This window comes from Lampetra planeri, chromosome 28 (genome assembly GCF_965212315.1).
Source record: "Lampetra planeri chromosome 28, kcLamPlan1.2.h2, whole genome shotgun sequence".
Lineage (NCBI taxonomy): Eukaryota > Metazoa > Chordata > Hyperoartia > Petromyzontiformes > Petromyzontidae > Lampetra > Lampetra planeri.
The window spans coordinates 12,228,425-12,248,482 of record NC_136134.1 but is presented as its reverse complement, the minus strand read 5'-3'; the positions used below and the strand labels follow the sequence as shown (position 1 = coordinate 12,248,482).

Genomic DNA, 20,058 nt, shown 5'->3' with positions numbered 1-20,058 from the left:
GGTTTTTTCGGTAAAGTCACGTAGGTAAAACATCAAAATTAATGAAAATAAAATAAAATAAAAACAAAAATCACGACGTTTCGGAGGCAACACAAGTCTCCGTCATCAGGTGGGACCGTCACAGCCGAATTAGCTGCATCTAATTCGGCTGTGACGGTCCCACCTGATGACGGAGACTTGTGTTGCCTCCGGAACATCGTGATTTTTTTTATTTTATTTTCATTAATTTTGATGTTTTACCTACGTGACTTTACCGAAAAAACCTAAGAATATGATTCCTTGCAGTCACGAAAGCTTCAAATCTAGAATTAATGAATGACGTGGTAACTTAATCAATTACTAAGGAATGAGTATGGAATTATACGGTGACTGGATGAATTAAAACACGAGTAAGGAACGATATGACTGGATTAATGAATTTGGAATTATTTGATGGCTGAATGAATGAGTAAATAATGACGTGCCGATTGGATGACTAAGGAATTATGTGAGTGCGAGATTAATCCATAGGGATTTTTGCATATTAGTGAATGATGCGATGACTGGACGAATGAATGAGAAAGAAATGGAATGATGACTGCATGAATGAATAATAAATTAGTACTGAGCGATGACTAGTGAATGATTATTGAATGAGAAGACAATGATGTTATGGCTGGACGAATGAGTAATCAACTAGTACAGAATGATATGTTCACTGTATGAATGAATAATGAATGAGATACGGACGATGATACTGTGACCGGGTTGAATGAATAACGAATGAGAGAATGACGATGCGCTGACACCGCCCTCTTCTCAGCTGATCGTCACTCTGCCCCGACATGGCCGCTGCTCGCAGGATGCATCAATCGCTGCTGCACTGACGCCGCCTTCTCCTCCTCCTCTTTGTCTCCTCATCCTTCTCATTTTTCTCCGCGTCCGCCTCCTCCTTCTGCTGCTAACCCTGAAGAGACGCAGCTGCTGCCCCGAAATGGAGGAGCTCAGCCCAGACGAGGTGCTCGCAACATCCCTCCCCCAACCCGCGTCGGCGCGGCCCCTCCGCCACGGTCCCTCGCCCTCCCGGGCACGACCGCTAGGCTAGGACGAGGCTCCGCCGGGAAAGTAGGCCGCAGCTGTTGGGTGGTCGCGGCCGCGTGTGGACAGAGTCCCCGGTGGGCCCCAGTGGACCCCAGTGGGCCCCGGTGGGCCCCGGTGGGCCCGCGATGTCAGGAACAGGGAGGCCCCTTAGAGCATGCGAATCGGGTCGCTGTAGGTGCCTCGCCGTGGCCTGCGCAGGAGACGCGGTGTCCCTGCGGCTCCATGCCGGGTTCGAGCTAAGGCGACTTTATCTCTAACACCACCACACAGACACACACACCACACAGACACACACACCACACAGACACACACACCACACAGACACACACACCACACAGACACACACCACACAGACACACACCACACAGACACACACACCACACAGGCACACACACCACACAGGCACACACACAGACACCACACACAGACACCACACACAGACAACACACACATACATTACACGGCCACCTAAATGCTGCCTGCGTCTCTATCTCGCCATCTACCTGCGCGTACCCAGCCACGTCTTTACCTACTTAGCGACCCACTTACCTGCAAATGTCCACCCACCTGCATTCGTGCCGGCACATGGACCGGCGTACTCCTTCCTCCGTGCGTGGCCTCTGAGATTACAGCGGAATAAGAGTTCGTATCAAGCCGATAATAGCGTGAAAGTGGTCTACATAAGCCCGGCGTAGAACCAGAGGTATGGCAAATTAAATATGCGTCTTTGAGAGCTTCGTTTCGGATTTAATTGTTAAAGAAGTATCGGCTTGTGGAATTACAGTTTCAATAAATTAATTGAGGCAGATTGTGTGGCGATAAGTGTGACGTGGAATCCGATTCAAATGCAACAATGAGTCATCCATTTAACTTGGGCAATGTTTTGCCCAATCTTCGCCTAACCCTTGACGAGACATTATAAGACCCCTTGGAACGTTAATAGTGGGATTTTAAAGAACCAGCTCGAACTCGGAACCTGTTAGCGTGGGCCCAGCCTTGTAAACACGCGGCTCTGGCCCGCGCCTTATTACTGCAGTGTCATTTTGTTTGCGTTATAGCGCCACGCACGCCACGGCCCACGACACGGGCCCTCCTCCTCCTCCAACCAGGAGGAGGAGGAGGGCCCGTGTCGTGGGCCCCGTGGGTTTGGCGAAACTGCGATCGGGGGCCTCATTGACACCGTTAGCAGCACCACAAGAGTCGTCTTGCTCGGGTCATAAGCTCACTCTCGGTGAGTGTATTGGTCTTGTGGCTTAACATCTGAGGTGAATAATCCAGCACTTTGTGATATAATAAGAACTCCTTCATACATCTCTCCCCCAATAAATACAAATGAAAATGTATATTTTGAAATGGATTCTGAAAAGTATAATTTCGGCAGTATAATTCAACACAAGCAAACTGTGAACTGATTAAGGCATTTATTGTATCGTAGATTAGTAAAGCTTTTTTTAAATCAATGCTAGTAATTTGCCAGATGTGTTAGATTTGGGACCTCATGCCATGAAACATGAATACATAACACAAGCACTTTGCGGTCGATTGACACGAGTGTGGCGTGACCTCGTCTCTACCCGTCGGCCCCGTGTTGTTTACCGCTCATCCACCGCTTTATTAATAGTTTCACCTCGGTGCAAATAACCACAGTCATAATAACTCTGCTGTTGGGGACCACGTGCTGTGGGAGGACCTCGGCGTCAACAGCATCGTGATTTCACTTTGAGGGCACATAACATACCTGAGTATGGAAACAAAAACCTATTTAATAACGTACAATCCAACGTTTCCTTTCATTTAGCAAAAACCACGGGCCCATACGCAACCTACAATAGGTGCAGAAACAACTGTTGGCAATCCAATAATGTACCCCATTTGAGAATTGGGTTAACTTTTCTTATGGGATGAGCACTTATACGTTAGACGTTGCTGTTTGCTCAGTGCTGAAATGTGTGTGAGTGAGGTAATTTTATATGGGGAAAGTCTAACCATTTTATTATGTATTATATAGTTACATTTATTGAACTAGGACCCGTATCAAACAGAGTGAGTCCTTGCTTCTAAGTATGTAGTTCACCAGTATTAACTATAATAATTTGCACTTATAATGCACCTTTTACAAATGGCCTCAAGGCAAGCCTGACTGCTTATGAGACATTGAAACTGGCCCAGAGTTTGCTATGTTAAACCAATGCTACTGGAAAAATTTACTCCCGGAAGTCCGTGTGGCTGATGAGATTTGTAAAATAAATACTTTGATTTTTTTTATGTTGAGATACAAATATGGCAAGGCGACGTATTGGTCTTTTTGGTAAAACGCACACATTATTAACAATGCTTTGCTTGTTTAAGTTCATGCAGTGTTCACATTGCAAAACCATGAGACAGACAATACCACCACCACAACAAAGATGTTATAGGATGGTAACTGCTGTGCCATACTTGCTGTACAACGCTTGCAGAATTAGCGGACTTTAGTTTGACAGAAAGAGCATTGTGCATGACTGACCTGTATTTCAAAAGCAAACTTTGTCATGTAATTGACAACCTCACAACAATGAATAATACAGTCCTTTAAATAAAAAAACACCCATCATAGCCATTGTAATAATTAACTTCCTCTGAATACCATAAGTTTCATCATCGTTGAGCAGTGTAAATCATTTTAATTTGTCATGAAACGAAAATGGCACAATTTCTCTGCATTTGCCCATTAAGTATCGCATTGCACAAATGAAAGTGGCGGTCTTGTGATGACACCTGTTATGGCTTTGTCATGTGTGTTGTGCATGCTGTGGGTGCTGTTTTTGCTATGTGCGCTGCATGTGCTGTGCGAGCTGTCAGCTGTGTGTTGCACACACACAGCTGACTGGTGGCTATGCATGTCTGCCATCCAGCACTGGAGGCGAGGGTTGGTGGATCTTCTCTGGGAAATCTGGTTTATCCGATGTGGATAAATACTCATTAATGCATTGGTAAAATATCCCAATATAGGACCACAGAATTTCAGCGATTTTTGGCACTGGTTGTGATTGGGTTCTTGCTTATCTATGGCTCCCCCGCCTGTGAAAACTACAGCGTTTTGAGATTAAATTGATATTGTTTTAAGTGTGCTGTACTATGTGAGCTGTCTTCTGCATGTTTGTGTTGATTATGCTACATCCGCTGCTTGTGCTCTCTCCCCGTGGCGTTCACCAGATCCGCAGGCGCCGCCTCGCTCGTTTGGCGCAGCCGGCCACGCCGCTCACGTCACCGCAGCGCGAGACGGCACCGCCTATCGTGGGGCCCGCAACTCCCGTAGCCTCATCACCCCCGGCCACGGCCCAGGGGCCATCCATAGCCCAGGGGCCGTCGACCTCGCCGAGCGTGCCCGTGGGTGCGTTTGTGAGGTTGCGCCTGGCACCCTGGTTACAGCGCCCAGCTCGCAAGTCTGAAGTTCAGGCTCTCTTCGCAACATGTGGCACATACTTATGTTGGATGGCAGGGTGGCACAGTGGTAATACTTGTGCCTCACAGGAAAAGCGTCTGGGTTTGATACCTGACTCAGCTGCCATTCTGTGTCGCGTTTGTGTGTGTGTTACCCCCTGTTCTGCATGGGTTTCCTCTGGGATCTCTGGTTTTCTTTCATAGCTAAACACACCCAATGTCATTGGTATTGGCCAAATATCCCAATGTTGGCCAAACATACCAATGTTTGGACAATGTTTTCGATATTTTTTTTATAGATTGAAAACTCATTGATTTAGAACTGACTTTTGTATAGTTTGATGTCCTTCCCCCGCACCTCCGATTAGTATTGTTGGCCTTGTACATTGCGAAAGAAGTTCAACATAACCCTGTTATGGCAGAATTTTTTTACTCGAGCATGGCTTTCTTGGGTAAATAAGTAATGACTATTAATGTAAATTTTACCCATCCCTCCAGGGTTGATCAAATAAGGACCACTTTGTGGGAAAGCAACAGTTGTCCTATGCTGAGATATTCCCCTGCCATCGGGATATGGAATGCCGCCTAGTTACATAAAAAAGTCACTCCTTTAACTCTGTCCCTGGAAGCTAGTTTACAGACATGAAGGAAAATTTTGTTAATAATGGCACATTGCGGTACCGCAGTCCCCTTCTCTGATGGTCATGCACAGCATTAGCTTTGGTATGTAACTTCGGCAGCAGTGTGTGTAAACACTGGCGTTAGAGCACCGTTACAACATTGCTTGGGGAATGTGGAGTGGGGGTCACCCCAACCCCCTCCCTGTTAGGCAGAACCCGAATTCATGCTCTGCTTCCATAATTAGTGGAAATTATGCTGGCTCTGAGCATGAGACGGGCTGGGCTAACATGTCCACACTCCCACGGCAGGCCAACGTGACACCATGCGGGCTAGTGAGTTGTGTTTTAACTTCTCATGTACAAAACTGCTGTGCACAATTAAATAAAGCAATGCAAATCATAAACAAAATACTCAAACTTGCATGCATCCCCTGGCCCCCTGTTCTGGCAAACATTGCCACCAAATATCCACAAAGACATGCGAACTGCAAAGGCGTTTACATGTCTTTTTTTGCCAACGACAACCTACCCATCAACCAAGACCTCAACAATGTACCTTACTGACGTCCGATCCCCCATCTGGATTCATGCTGTCACAATCCTCAAATCTCACCCAGATCCAGAAGAACGCTGTCGAACAGAGTGAAACAATGCGGAATTCGATAATAAACACCTAATTCACAATTAATTTATCACACCTTTTGACTTTTACATTCCTCGAAGATACTGGTGTAACCATCCATTGCATCAGAACATCTCTTTAAGAAATGGAAAATTAAAGACAACGCACATTGTGACTTGCCATGCAACCCAAACTATGGACCATATAGTAATCCAGTGGATTCTGTGCTATTGTAACGTAGGAATAGCAAAATTACACGAACTCTCTTCTGAAAGCCTCTTGTATGTTTATTTAGCTATGGGAGAAACTAGAGAAACAGGAGGGAACCTTTGCCAAACAGGGAGTGAACATTCCACACAAAGGCACCAGTCTGGAGTCGAACCCAGACATACTTGCTGTGACGCACCAGTATTACCACTGGGCAACCCTTCTGCCCTTCACTGCAGTATTTTGGGCAAGCGTGCAAGCGAGTCGTGTGACTTGCTTCGTGTTGCTCCACAGAGATGAGCCAGAGCAGCTCTCTGAGCAGCTCCCCGTCGGCCGGCGCCGAGTCGCAGTCGCAAGGCCTATCGCGCTCACAGAGCATGGAGATCGACCGCTCTGCACCCGACAAGAGGTGCACATCCATCCCTCTCGCTCACCTCCAACATGCTCGCTCCCCTCTCACCATTCACTTTAAAGAGCTCTATTCAGTTATTCAATACGGGCGGCTGTAATCATCACATGATAGAAAGTTCTGATTATTAATTTGTTGATTATGGAATTCTCTAATCATTATTAATTACAGAAGTCTGCATTCACTATAGAGTTCTTGAATCAAATCATGATGCTAAATTGTGTTCAAGGTATCCAGTAAATATGTCAGACATGTATACAAACATGTAAAATCTACATGCAGACACTCGGATACAGATGCTAATACTTAGTAGAAGAGGTTTTTTTGGTGTTAGATCGCGTAAATATATAAATGTGTCGTTAAAACCCACCACCACCTGACACAGCCAACTAGTAAGGGTTGTCATGTGAACAGAATATGCCAATTCGTCACTAGTACAGCACACCGGTGTGTTGGAGAGCCAAGCCACAACATTTACAAACCGAGTACGACGTTTCGTCAGTAATTACAACTAGCTTCATCAGGCGACAGCCAGATTTGTGGAGAAGTCTTATTGTTTTGTTACTTATATAGAGGCGTAGATGTGGTGACCACCCTTTTGCGCTCTTGCGCCACGTGGGGGGGGAGGGATTACTGAGGCAATGTACATTATGCATGTGCATTATGCTAGCCCTTTGAATTTGTCCTTCCTGTCTATCGTGTTTATTAAAATAGCCCTACCAACGGTAATCCCTATTGAAGTACGCTGCCCGTTGTAGGCATGCATTTAAATAATGTAATATTTGATGATTCGCTTCCATGCAGCAGTAAGACTGTAGCTATCCGAACGGTTAAAGTCATTTTGATTTATTTCAATTTCGATAGATTCTATAATTAGTCTTGGCCAGTAGTAGCTGGTTTTGCACAAAACTTCAACATTATCAAAATCAATTGAGTGTCTTTGTTGGTACACGTGTTCTGCTACTGATGACAGTTGCATTTGGGATCATTTAATATTTCTCTGATGTTCTTTTAATCTTTTGCTGATCATTCGTCCTGTTTGCCCAACAACAGTTATCATACGTGCAGTTAATCCTGTACACACTTTATGTCGATAGCTTCGGTAATACATATTTTGTACCAGATATTAAATTCTGTATTTTATGTACCGTGCCAAATCTGACTTGGATATTTTGTTTTTCCAAACATCTGGCTAGTTGATCAGTTACTCCCGCAATGTACGATATTTTGATCATTTTAATTACTTGGGCAGCCATCATTAGACTTCCTTTGCCAGTACCAAAATATAATAATAGGGTTTTTCCCCTTTTTCAATGCTCTTGTTTTTTTATTTGGTTTTGGTATTCAATGCCCTGTTGATTTGTGCATCATTGTAACCGTTCATTTGCAGCGCTTCTTTAACATGTTGAATTTCACTTCTCAGACTGTCACCCACCATCTGACAATTTCTTAGCTCGATGAATGAGCGTCTTGATGAGAGCAGATTTATGCGCGGGGTGATGGTGTGACTGCATTCAGATAGGCATCAGTATACGTTTTCTTTCGGTAAATACTGTGTTATTTTACCATTTCTACCCCGTCCGAGCAGAATATCCAGAAATAGTAGAGTTGTATCAGCTTACACTTCCATGGTGAACTGGACGAATGGGTTTTGCGAGTTGAGATGATTTAGAAATGCATTCAGTGTATCTTTGCCGTGTGGCCAGACCACCAATGTGTCATCCACATATGTAAACCAAGCAGAGGGTTTTAGTGTGCTTGAAGCTATTGCTTTTGTTTAAAAATCTTCCGTGTATAAATTTGCTATCACAGGAGACAAAGGAGAGCCCATTGCTGCTCCTTCCTTTTGTTTATAGAAGTCACCTTACCACAATAAGTAAGTGTTCTTTAGACAGTGTTCAGCTAGTTTTGGGATATCTTTGGCTAAACCTTTGTTCGTTACCAGAGTGTCAAGTAATTTAATTGACTCGTTGACTAGAACCGTGGTGAACAGCGAGGTCACATCAAAACTTATGAGAATATCATTAAGATTAAGCTTAATATCTTCAAACAAATTTACGAGATGTTCAGAGTTTTTGATGAACGAAGAGGTCCTACCGATGTAGGGCTGTATTTGTTTCATCACGTATTGCGCTAATTTGTACGTGGCAGAGCCTATTGTACTAACTATGGGTTTTAATGGGACATCAGGTTTGTGAATTTTTTTTTGGTAGCCCATAAAGTTCCAAGGGCTCGCATAATGCACATGCATAATGTACGTTGCATCGGTAATCCCCCCCCACATTGTGCAAGAGCGCAGAAGGGTGTGTCAACACATCTACGCCTCTATATAATGAACGAAACTTCTCCACAAATTTGGCTGTCATCTGATGAAGCTAGTTGTAATAACTGGCGAAACGTCGTACTCATTTTGTAAATGTTGTGGCTTGGCTCTCCAACACACCGGTGTGCTGTACTCGAGATGAATTGGCATGTTCTGTTTACATGACAACCCTTACTCGTGGGCTGTATCAGGTGGTGGTGGGTTTTAATGACACATTTATATATTTACGCGATCTAACCCCAAAAAACCTCTATTATGGATGATATTGGTCGTGAAAGCCTACGTGTTAAACCGAGTAGAAGGTTGAAATGTTGAACTGAGAGGGTGATGAGTGATGGGTTGTGCAGTGGATCTCAGGTGGATGTGGACTCGGGGATAGAGAACATGGAAGTGGAGGAGAGCGACCGCAAGGATAAGCGAGGCCTGAACGTAAAGGTCAGTGATAAAAGGACGTGGCCTCGATCATATCGCCTATATGGGCGAATACAAATCAGAGGGCTGAGCTGCCACTGCTGAATTCTTGGGTGTGATTCCAGGATTCACCTCTGCAACAAATTGAAAACCTGTTACCACTGTGCCCTGTCATCGAGATGTCGGCAGCTGGCGTGGTGTTGCCCACATCACTATCACCTGCGCTGTGCTGGCCTTAAAAGGCACCCTCTAATGGCACTTGCCCAACAGTTAATGCAGTACTTTGGATGCTAAGGTTGGTGGATCACACCAATTCATAACAAGTAAACCCGTAAAAACAAAGTTTTTCACTATAAATCCTTTATATGCGTGTGCGGTTAGAGTCCTCTCGTCCTCTGGCTTGAGATGGCTGCCACCTATGGGTCAGATGATTGTCTGCCACCATTAAGCAATTGGTAATTAAATATTTAATTTGTTTTCCCTAAACAGTGTTAAAAAACGAGCGAAAGATTTGCATGGTCCTAAGCAAGCAAGCGAACTTAATATAAAGGATTTAAAAATATATTCGCCTGTGGAGGACGCGGGGATCGATCCCGCGACCTTTGGCATGGGAAGCGAGGGCGCTACCAACTGCGCTACTCCGCCACGGCCTGTGGAGGGGTTACGCTCTGGGCTCTTACACTGTGACGTTCAGCCAAAGCCATGAATGAGTTCTATTTGAATATATGTAAAATAATTTTTTTTGCCTAAAAAGTGTAAAATTTTGGGATTTTTTTGCACGAACATTAATTGTCTCGCACAACGAGTCTGTGTGGAAAATGTCAGCTCGATTGGATCACGGGAAGTGGGTTAAAAAACGACCAAAAGATTTGCACGGTCGTAAGCAAGCAAGCACGCAAGCAAGCAAGCAAGCGAACTTAATATAAAGGATTTAAAAATGGGTCTTCCCCTGTTCTGGATGGGTGTCCTCAAGACTATTACTCAATTGGGATTTTACACAGCAGCAACATTGCCTCTGACTGTGAACACTAGCAGGACCAACCTGAGAAAGTCTGCTGTACTATGTGAGCTGTTTGTCACGTGTGCTACATCAGCTGCTTGTGCTCTGCGCTCTTCCTTGAGACTCAGTGAGCCATTCCTTGGTAAACAAGCATTATAGTAATACAAAGTTATTGTATACACAGGGCTTGATGCAGGCCTCGGACGACACGGAGATGACCAAGGACCAGCTGCTACAGCTGGTATGCAAGATCCTGCGGGTGTCGTGGAAGCAGCCTGGCCGGGACCTCATCTACCTCCCAGCGCTCGCGGCCGAGTTCCTTACCGCCCCACGGAGCGTGTTTTCCGACTGGAAGGACCTGGTGGGACAGATCCTCGTGGAGGTGCTCGTGAACCTGACACGCTCGGATGTGCAGGCTCCTGCGGATCTCCCTTGCTCGGTGGACTCCGTGGAGGAAAATCCGTTCGCCGGTCTTGCCACCGGACCCCTCGCAGCATCGCAGCCGGTGCCCGTGCCCCCCGGGCGGCGAGATGTCTCCGGCAGCGACCCCGTGGCGCTGTGCAGCTTTCCCAGAAGCCCCGGCGCATGCGGTGGAGAGGGTGCCAGCTCGAGGTAGGACCTGGGCGATCGTGACTGTCGCCACTCACTTGCGTCTCTAGGATTCAGGTCTCTGCTGTAAATCCATTTGCAGTGTGAATTGGCTAAATAACAGGCAATTTTGTGTCATCGCCTGGGCACTGTATTAAAATGCATGACTGAGGTTTTAAATATTTTTTTAATCAAATTTGTATGGTACCACTGGGAATGCACAGCCTGAGTTTGTAGCTACGAGATAAAGAGTTGTGCTATGGGTTTTCAGTTAAATAAACAATCCATAACTGTAAAATAATTCAATTACCCACCCGAGCAACTTATAGCAATGTGACACACTCTTTTATATTATTTTGGTGACGTACTCAAATCTATGTTAGTACGGTAAAAAAATTCCATCCCTTCGGTTGTATTCATCATTATTGTTTTAGTTTTACCTCTATTAGTCCAAGCGTGTCGCTTTTGCTTTTTGAGTTCCTTGCTTTTGCAATTATCCTGTGTCGTCTTTATTTCCTTGTATTTTCCTCTTTGTTTTCTTTCTTCCCCATTCTCCCAACGGCTCTGCGATGTCTCGCGGTTTCCACCAGTCTGGGTGGCAGTCAGGGCACAAGTCTGTACAGTGCCAGCCCCAGCCCCTGGTTCCGGGGTCTCGGAGCGTCAGCCCTCCCATCCCGCCCCTCTCCCAGACCATCCCCGCCGTCCCCCTTTCCTGCCACCGCCGGCGCTGCTTCTCCGACCCCAGGGCAGTTCGTGCTCAATACTCCTGCTGTGCACAGTCCCATGTTCATTGGGTACGAACGAGCAGAGTGGTCCCTCCTTCCTCTCCACCACCTCACCTTATCTCGTCTTTCTAGCATGCACCCACCCACACACACAGACACAGATGTGGATGCAGACACTCGGATGCAGGCTCACGGATGCAGGCTCACGGATAGATACGCTCAGATCTAGGAGAGCAATATAAACTCCAAAGGGACATGTAGACACTATGGCATGGTTGGCGACGTACGGTGCGAAACAAGTTCAGTATACATACAGTACATAGACATGCAGACACAGTCTTAGATGTGTGCGAACCTGAAAACCCACAGACTGACAAAAGTGACAAAAAAGAACACTTAAACTTAGACACACACTGACAACTCATAAATAGACAGAGACTTTCACACATGGACAGTCACACACAGAGACTTACACAGACCTAATGGCACGAAAACACTCGTAAGCACACGTAGAAAAACACAGAATTTGGGCAGCTGCACTGTGTTTACATGACAGTCAAACAAACCACTCTTTACTTATAATTTTTATCCGATTGTTTATCATCCAACGTTTATTCATTCTTTATTTCCTTTTAAGTTCTTTCCACATTTAAATGTTCTGTCTGCTTTCACTTTTTGTACTGTCATTTTATTTCCTTCTGATTTCATTCTTTCTTCTCCGCTGCCATCACCGCTGCTCGCCGAGCAGAACCCCGCAGCGCGCGGCGTTGGCAGCGTCGCCACGCCTTGACGACCCGGTCGCCCTCCTCCTGTCTCTCGTGGCGGCTCACGGACCGCGCCGCCACCGCTCGGGCCACGGCGGTGATGATGACGACTTCGATGATAACGATGATGAGGATGAGGAGGGTGTGCTCGGCACCAGGTAGTCAGGGGGATGAGTGGGGGCGCTGCCTTCACGATCAGCTTGTACAACAACGCAACTCAAAACCACACAGCTCTTCTCTACTAGCTACATGCTGGCTGGGATGTATACCGAATGGCTCTTCTCTCTGCTAGCTACACAGCTGGTGTTGTGTGTTGCGGGCTGACTAGCATGACTTGGAAGTAGGGGTACTAGATTTTGTTTAATTTATCAAAAGTTTAACTAAATAAAAATACGTTTATTTTATGAAAAAAAACTATTAAGTTCTTTATTTACGTCGTGTTATGCTGCATTGTGCTCACTGTCGAGGTGTATCAGTGGATGTGCTGTGGATAGGCTTACCCCTGCCATAATATTGAGGAATTTCCACCACTGCCTCAAGGCTTTAAATGGGAGATGAGCACACATTCAATGCTCATTCCAGCAGGACATCAATAATGACATTTTAAATAAATGAATAACATTTCCAATGCATGAGGAACAGTCCAGGACACATCACCTAGGTCTTTATCTACAAGGGTTGTTTGTTAGTTTAGGTTGCACATGTGGGCGGCAGGATGTCACAGTGGTAACACTGGTGCCTCACAACAACAAGAGTCTGGGTTTGGTTCCCCTCTCAGCTGCTCTTAGCAAATTTTCCCACGAGTGTGAAAATTTGGCAAGAGCCTTCTCAAATAATAACACGTGAATACTGATGGAGGTGGAGAGCGCTGCTAAGTAGCCGTGCGTTGCTAACTTTAGACGATGTTTCCGGTCTACATGTTATTGTGCGTGCCACGTGCCAGTTGTGCTCAGTGTGAAGCTCGAGGTGTGCTTGCTGTGGCTCCCGATGAGTCTGACAATTGTGGATTGTTTCTCGGGGTGACACTTGCCACCGGCGCTCGGTGTCACTCCCAGTGAGATGGACATGTGTCGTTTGTGCTCAGTGTGATTGGGTGCGTTGTCGTTTTGCTTGTGCCAGCGTACACGAATTTTGGTTCCCCCAAATATTTCTTCCCCAGGGTAACAACTTGCACGAGTGACGCTGTGTAAAAAAAAAACATCGATATTATTATATTGGGGGCGCGAAGGGATACTCGGGGGAAGCACCGTGACATTCTGTAACGTAGGTTTTCCCTGGCCGGGGGGTTTTTGCCGCAGCAGCAACAGCAGCGCCGCAATCGGCAGTGACGCGACGGCGCTGTGCTTGCCAGCGGAGCACCGCAGAGACGTCTTCTCGATGGAGAGCTGCGCAGAGACGCACGCGCTCAACTACCTCGTCGAGTGCTTCGACCGCGTCGCCATGGAGGAGAGGGCAGCGCCCAAGGTAGCGCATTGCGACACGCGCCCAGCCGCAGCACCAGCCTGTGGCAGTGTGAAAGCCGTTAAACCATAACAAATTGAACATAAACCCGGTGATTGAAGATTCAACACTCGCTACCATTTCACTCCAGTCACTCGCTCCCCAACAATCATAGCCATCAGGCCAAGAAAATTTTCGAAGTTTTCACAAAATCTACAAAATCCTTACAAAAAACAATCTAAAAATAAATGACCACACCACTCTCTGTGCAGCGTTTGTGCAAGATTGGAAAATAATAACTTTCATGAGTTTGTTTTACTTTTTCTTTACATTAAGCTGCGTTCCAGTGTGATGAACGCATGTATTTTAACGTGAGCACAAGGGCGTACTTGTGTGAGCTTAACGCATGTGTGCGCTTCCATGGGCACATTCCACTCTGTGGTCAAATCTCCTCATGAAGTTATGGGTCTCTCAATTGACCGCTCCGCCAGCTCGTTGATGAGATTTTCTTTGTGCTGCTGTCCATGGGTGTGCAGATGTGCAGCCTTCCCGAGGTCGGCCGCGTGCTGGGGCAGATCCGCACGCAGTGTGTGGCTCACGCAACGCTCGTGCTGCAGGGGGCGCTGACCCAACCGCGGTAATGCAGAGACGCGCGCACACACACGTGCACGCGCACGCACACATGCACTCAGCCGAAGTTGGAACACTGCTGTCATATACCTGGGGTGGAGCACCCAGTTCCCACCTAACTGCACTCGATATCATTTAACGTAAGGCTGTCAGGGTGATAAATGATCCAGCACTCACCAATTCAATCCAATTACTCACCGGTGGTCAGTCACCTCCTTGTCACTTTTTTATTGCTACTTTTTTCGTTAAATTGTTTTGTCTCATCCATTCTCATGTTCAACTACCACACTGCAGGTCACAATGCTTCTCTTTCTGATTCTTCCCTCGTACTGCTTCACATTGGAATTCCCTCCCATCATCGTCTCTTTTTAAATCCTTTATATTAAGTTCGCTTGCTTGCGTGCTTGCTTGCTTGCTTGCGTGCTTGCTTGCTTGCTTACGACCGTGCAAATCTTTCGCTCGTTTTTTAACCCACTTCCCGTGATCCAATCGAGCTGACATTTTCCACACAGACTCGTTGTGCGAGACAATTAATGTTCGTGAAAAAAAATTCCCAAAATTTTACACTTTTTAGGCAAAAAAAAATTATTTTACATATATTCAAATAGAACTCATTCATGGCTTTGGCTGAACGTCACAGTGTAAGAGCCCAGAGCGTAACCCCTCCACAGGCCGTGGCGGAGTAGCGCAGTTGGTAGCACCCTCGCTTCCCATGCCAAAGGTCGCGGGATCGATCCCCGCGTCCTCCACAGGCGAATATATTTTTAAATCCTTTATATTAAGTTCGCTTGCTTGCTTAGGACCGTGCAAATCTTTCGCTCATTTTTTAACCCACTTCCCGTGATCCAATCGAGCTGACATTTTCCACACAGACTCGTTGTGTGTGACAATTAATTTTCGTGAAAAAAAATTCCAAAATTTTACACTGTTTAGGGAAAACTAATTAAATATTTAATTACCAATTGTTTAATGGTGGCAGACAATCGTCTGACCCATAGGTGGCAGCCATCTCAAGCCAGAGGACGAGAGGACTCTAGCCGCCACGCATATAAAGGATTTATAGTGAAAAACTTTGTTTTTACGGGTTTACTTGTTCCAAGCTCTTATAACAATCTTGCTCAATTCACAAAATGCATTTAATCTACAACTTTGATTTGTGGTGTTTGTTGGTGGCTGCTTGGCAGTGTGGCCCTTTGAGCCCGTGCTCATCAATTGTCGAACTATTGCAATAATTTCTCCTGCAAAAAATGGTCAGGACCCTCCTGAAAAGGAGTCTTAAGACTCACTGAGGTTTTCATGGGTGATCAGGCTTAACTATAATAATATTAATCTCTTCCTCATCCACACAAACGTTCTCCTGTGGCAAAATGTGACTGGGGCAGATCTGCACTACAGCCGTCGCTGCTGGTGCCATACCTGCTGTGCCGGAATTTGCCGGTCGGCTTCATTCAGGAGATGGTGAGGGCCTCCTGCCTGGACCAGGATGCGTTCAGTCAGGTGAGTTGTGGGGTGGGGAGGTGAGTTGTGGGTGGGGATGTAGGCATTGAGCAGAACACCTCATGGAGGTTTGTGGCTGCAGGTTGAGGAGACTACAAAATCTACGTCGGGCTTTCCAGGTGATGACGCTTAGCCTCCATACCACAAGTTCTCCTCAATCCTTATAATGTCTCCATTTACCTTAAACATTTACAGTCACTCCTCACTTAACGTTGGGGTTGCGTTCCTGGAAAATTTGACTTAAGTGAAGCAACGTAAAGCGAAACCAATTTTCCCAAAATAAAAAATGAAAATACGGGAGGTTATGTTGCTGTTTTGAGATGTAGTATGCACGAATAAGGCTATATAAAGTATAAAACAGTAATCATAATTATATTGTTCAAACTTGATTTGTGTGTCTATGTTGTTTGTCTCTGTGTTGTCTGTGTTGTCTCTCTCTGCTTGTGTGTCTGTCTGTGTGTCTCCGTGTCTGTGTCTCTCTCAAATTTAGTTCTACCTGATGACAGTTGCATGTGTAGCAATCGAAACGTTGTACTCTATTATTTAATTTATTTTCTTTCAACGTGACTTTACCGAAAGAACCAAAGAGTAATTCTATTGTTTTAAAAGAAAGTTGCTGCTGTTGTTGTTATTGGCAGGTGTTCATGCCAGTGGTGCAAGGCCTTGCCCAGGCCTGCTGCGAGTGCTCGCTGGAGAATGACAATTTCAAGTTCCCGCTCATGGTGAGGTCCCTGCAGCCACCCGGCTATATATGTGTATGTATGTTGAGCTTCTTTCGCACCGTACCTAGCCTACCGTGCTAAGCGGAGGAGTGGCCACGAGAGGCGCTGTGTTGTTGTTCGGCTGACAGCGCTCTTGGCAACCACTACTCAAGGACATTGCTCCCTCTTGGAGGGTGCTTTGGGTTGTGTAAGCTGAGGGATCCTCCACGCGTGGTTATTTGGATACCTTGGTGTAATGCTGTGGCACAACATCTTTCGTGAACCCCTAAGATTATGCTGCTCGCCTGCTGCAGGCTCGTATATTCATTAGTAGTTATGAATAATGCGCATAATGTTAATCATTGGCCAAAGTAAATTAAAATAAAATTCAAATAAGAATTGGTAATAGTCAATATTTCTGAGTGGTTGTTCCTCTGAGATCATAACACCTATTTAAGAAGCCGGATCAGGTGACGTGGTTAAGTCTGATTTTCTGGATCTTGTCCTGAAGATGATGCAGTTTCAAGGGAAACATCGTGTCTAATTGCTAAATTTAGGTGGGAGAATTGTTCTTCAACTTACCGGTTGGTGAGCTCATTGGCGTTAAAATAATAATTGGTGAGCGCTGGCTGCGCTGGCGGACGGGGCTGTGTGTTGATGGCTTCTGGCTGCTGTGGGCTGCAGGCACTGGCGGAGCTGTGCGAGGTGAAAGTGGGAAACACTCGCCCCATCTGCTCCTTGGTGGGTCCCTCTCTCCCTCCCGCACCCAACTGTAACGACTGCACTCAGCTTGTTCAGGCGGCCACATGACCCATTGGTAGCATCGATTATTGTAGAGGTTCCCAGTTCAAATCCGGCATACCACCCTGGTTAATACTGCGGCGGGCATGAACCATGCATTGTGGTGCGTAGGTTGCACTGCACGAGCTGTGGCTGCCCGACTCGCTCACTGGTGGGGGCGGCCGCGAGCTGCAGCGTCTCTCCTTCATCGGCTCTGTCTTCTCACTCTCCGCCTTCTCCGAGGACGACGTGAGTCGCGGGGCATTGGCACCCGGAGGTACAGGCTAGGGTGTGGTGCAGGGATGTGGTGCAGGGTGGCGTGTTATGTGTCGGGTGTAATGCAGCACACGAGAAGAATTGGAGAGGGCAGTGCAATGTGCATCGAGGTGGTGCACTGCATTGTACTAGTGTACAGGAGTGGTAGTGAAGGGTATAGTGCAGTGTACATAGAGGTGGTGTGCCGTGCCGTGAACTATGCATTATATGCGAGATGCTGCACGTGCTTCGCTGCACGTGCTTCGCTGTACGCGCTGTGTTCTGTGTTGTTGCACAGCCCAAGGTGGCAGAGAAGTATTTCTCGGGGCCAACACTCACACTGGACAATACGCGCGTTGTCAGCCAGGCCCTGCAGCATCACCTGGAGACGGCGCGGGTGCGGCGTGCACCTCACCACCAGCACACACGCACTTATATATGCATATTACATTTGAAAAAGGACACTGTATATTGGGATTACACATAGCATCATTACCCTCAGTTGCCAGACTAATGCGGAGTCAACATTGTGCCGCACAGGGACATCTGCCAATGGTGGTGCCCTTTGAATGTTTGAAATGAGATGCGAGGCGATTAAATAATAATAATGGTTTGTTTTCGCAGGAGACGTCTCCGACTGCTTTACATCCAATAAGCAACTTAACCTTGCTATTAAGTTGCTGGGCCATTTCAGCAAGTGCTGTGTAAATAAAAATATTATAATTAAGCTTAGATTGCCAACAAAGAGTACCAACAGAGTGTGCCCCCCGTGCCCTGACGCTGCCTATGCCGTGCTGCTGCCGCTCTGTGACTGTGCGCAGATGGAGCAGTTCAAGGTGCTGCACAGCATGCTGCTCAATGGAGGCACGCGGGAAGCCACGCTCGCGTACATGGCGGCCGTTGTCAACCGCAACGGCAAGAAGTCACAGCTGCAGGTGCAGAGGCGCCGGTTGACATGAACTATCTTGTGAGGTCCGCTTGAAATCACGGCTTGCCAATGAAAGGGTGTTCACTCAAATCCTGGTCTGGAGTAAACTCGGCCCCTTCCAGCTGAGTCTTAGGGTAGGAATGTGGAATTTCTACCACCGGAGATCAGGGTCACCCATTGTTGTTTGAGCACGAAGCCACCTAGATATTTTAAAATAAAATTTAGCATAGATGGGATGATGGCCACTGGTCAAACCTAATGTAATGGCAGCGATTAGCACAGTTGGCTATGTACGGTGCGAGATAAGTTCAACATACGTACAGCGAAAGTACGTCCACCGCTGGGATGGAGTGATGAAATCATTTCGCGTGCAGGTGCTAGTTGGATTGTTGCAGCGCCAAACAGATGAATGCAGCTTCAGGAGGCCTTTGTGTAGCAGTGGATAGATTGAGGGTGCGACACGCGAGGTCTCACAGGTCATCTCCCTCGCCCTCCCGCATCCTCGCAGACGGATGACCGCCTGGTGTCGTCCGATGGCTTCATGCTCAACTTCCTGTGGGTGCTGCAGCACCTGGCGGCGCGGATCAAGCTGGAGACTATAGACCCGCTCTACCCATTCCACCCGCGCTGCCGGCTGACACTGGGCCCTGACGAGACGCGGCTGAAGGCGACGCGCGAGGAACTCGCTGTCTGGCTGGAGCGACTGCGTGAGTGGCGGAACGCCCCGGCCGGCCAGCAGAGATATCTGTCAACTGCAGCCAGCAGTGTATTTATACTGCTGGCTGCAGCTGCTGCACAGCATGTGCAAATAAAATCCAGTCACTGAAAAAAAAATCGAGCGAATGAAATCTCAAAGAGTGAGCATTGAGGTGGTGCTCATGTCTCTTGTCTGTTTACACGGTGAAATAATCACCCATAATGCATTTAGTTTTTTCTGTCAATTAACTTTACTATGAACTTTTGTTACAAGAGATACGTTTAATATTTATGTGTTCATGCACTACTACGATTTCTTATGTAACAAGGTTGTCACCTTCTGATTTCTGTTAGGTTCTCGTAACAGATTTCTCTTCACTTCATTATTACTGTTTTATTTGATTGGTTTTGTCGTTTTGGGGACCTAGGTCAGTCGTTGTTACAAATGAGACTGTCCTGCTCTCGAATACTCATCTGGTAAATAAAATAACCTGGAGCGTGACGATGGTGCGGCCGCCGCGCTCCCCGTGCCACTGCGTGCCGCGTGCAGGCTCGGAGCCGTGTTGCCAGGGCGACGTCAAGTTCCCCACGGAGTGCTTCTTCCTCACGCTGCACTGCCACCACCTCTCCATTCTCCCTGCGTGCCGACGCTACACACGGCGCCTGCGCGAGATCCGCGATCTCAACCGGTGCGGCGCCGCACGCTTACGGGTGCCGGGGGGCGGCGATAAGGCCCGGAGAGGGGATCGAGCGATCGGTGTGACAACTAAAGTCAGGACGTGCTGAGTCAACTAGGAATGGGCACATGCATTGACTCGTCTGTTCAATTTGTCCCATTGTGCGGTCAGGGTGATTGATGATCCAGCACTTAACAATTCACTCCAGTTGCTTGCGCACATGCGGCCGGTCGCCTCCTTATCACTCTTCCGTCACTAGTACCATGCTTGCTATTCCAGTGA

The 20,058-nt window shown here is 46.9% G+C and overlaps 1 protein-coding gene across 3 annotated transcripts in view; it reads left to right on the top strand.

Annotated features, from left to right (window-relative positions):
• The first annotated feature begins 817 nt into the window (after positions 1-817).
• The window catches only part of UBE4B (ubiquitination factor E4B), a 32,653-nt gene continuing 13,412 nt past the window's right edge, over positions 818-20,058 (top strand). The window contains exons 1-17 of one of the 3 annotated variants that reach the window (XM_078607970.1): positions 818-997; positions 4,276-4,453; positions 6,247-6,361; positions 9,032-9,119; positions 10,280-10,707; positions 11,274-11,477; positions 12,157-12,330; positions 13,471-13,636; positions 14,149-14,249; positions 15,625-15,739; positions 16,378-16,461; positions 17,125-17,181; positions 17,353-17,469; positions 17,774-17,872; positions 18,297-18,410; positions 18,912-19,110; positions 19,650-19,788. In XM_078607970.1, the coding sequence (XP_078464096.1) occupies positions 974-997; positions 4,276-4,453; positions 6,247-6,361; positions 9,032-9,119; positions 10,280-10,707; positions 11,274-11,477; positions 12,157-12,330; positions 13,471-13,636; positions 14,149-14,249; positions 15,625-15,739; positions 16,378-16,461; positions 17,125-17,181; positions 17,353-17,469; positions 17,774-17,872; positions 18,297-18,410; positions 18,912-19,110; positions 19,650-19,788 (2,402 nt within the window). In that variant the 5' untranslated portion in view covers positions 818-973. The remainder of the gene's footprint in view (positions 998-4,275; positions 4,454-6,246; positions 6,362-9,031; positions 9,120-10,279; positions 10,708-11,273; positions 11,478-12,156; positions 12,331-13,470; positions 13,637-14,148; positions 14,250-15,624; positions 15,740-16,377; positions 16,462-17,124; positions 17,182-17,352; positions 17,470-17,773; positions 17,873-18,296; positions 18,411-18,911; positions 19,111-19,649; positions 19,789-20,058) is intronic. The other 2 variants (XM_078607969.1, XM_078607968.1) reach the window with 2 other exon arrangements.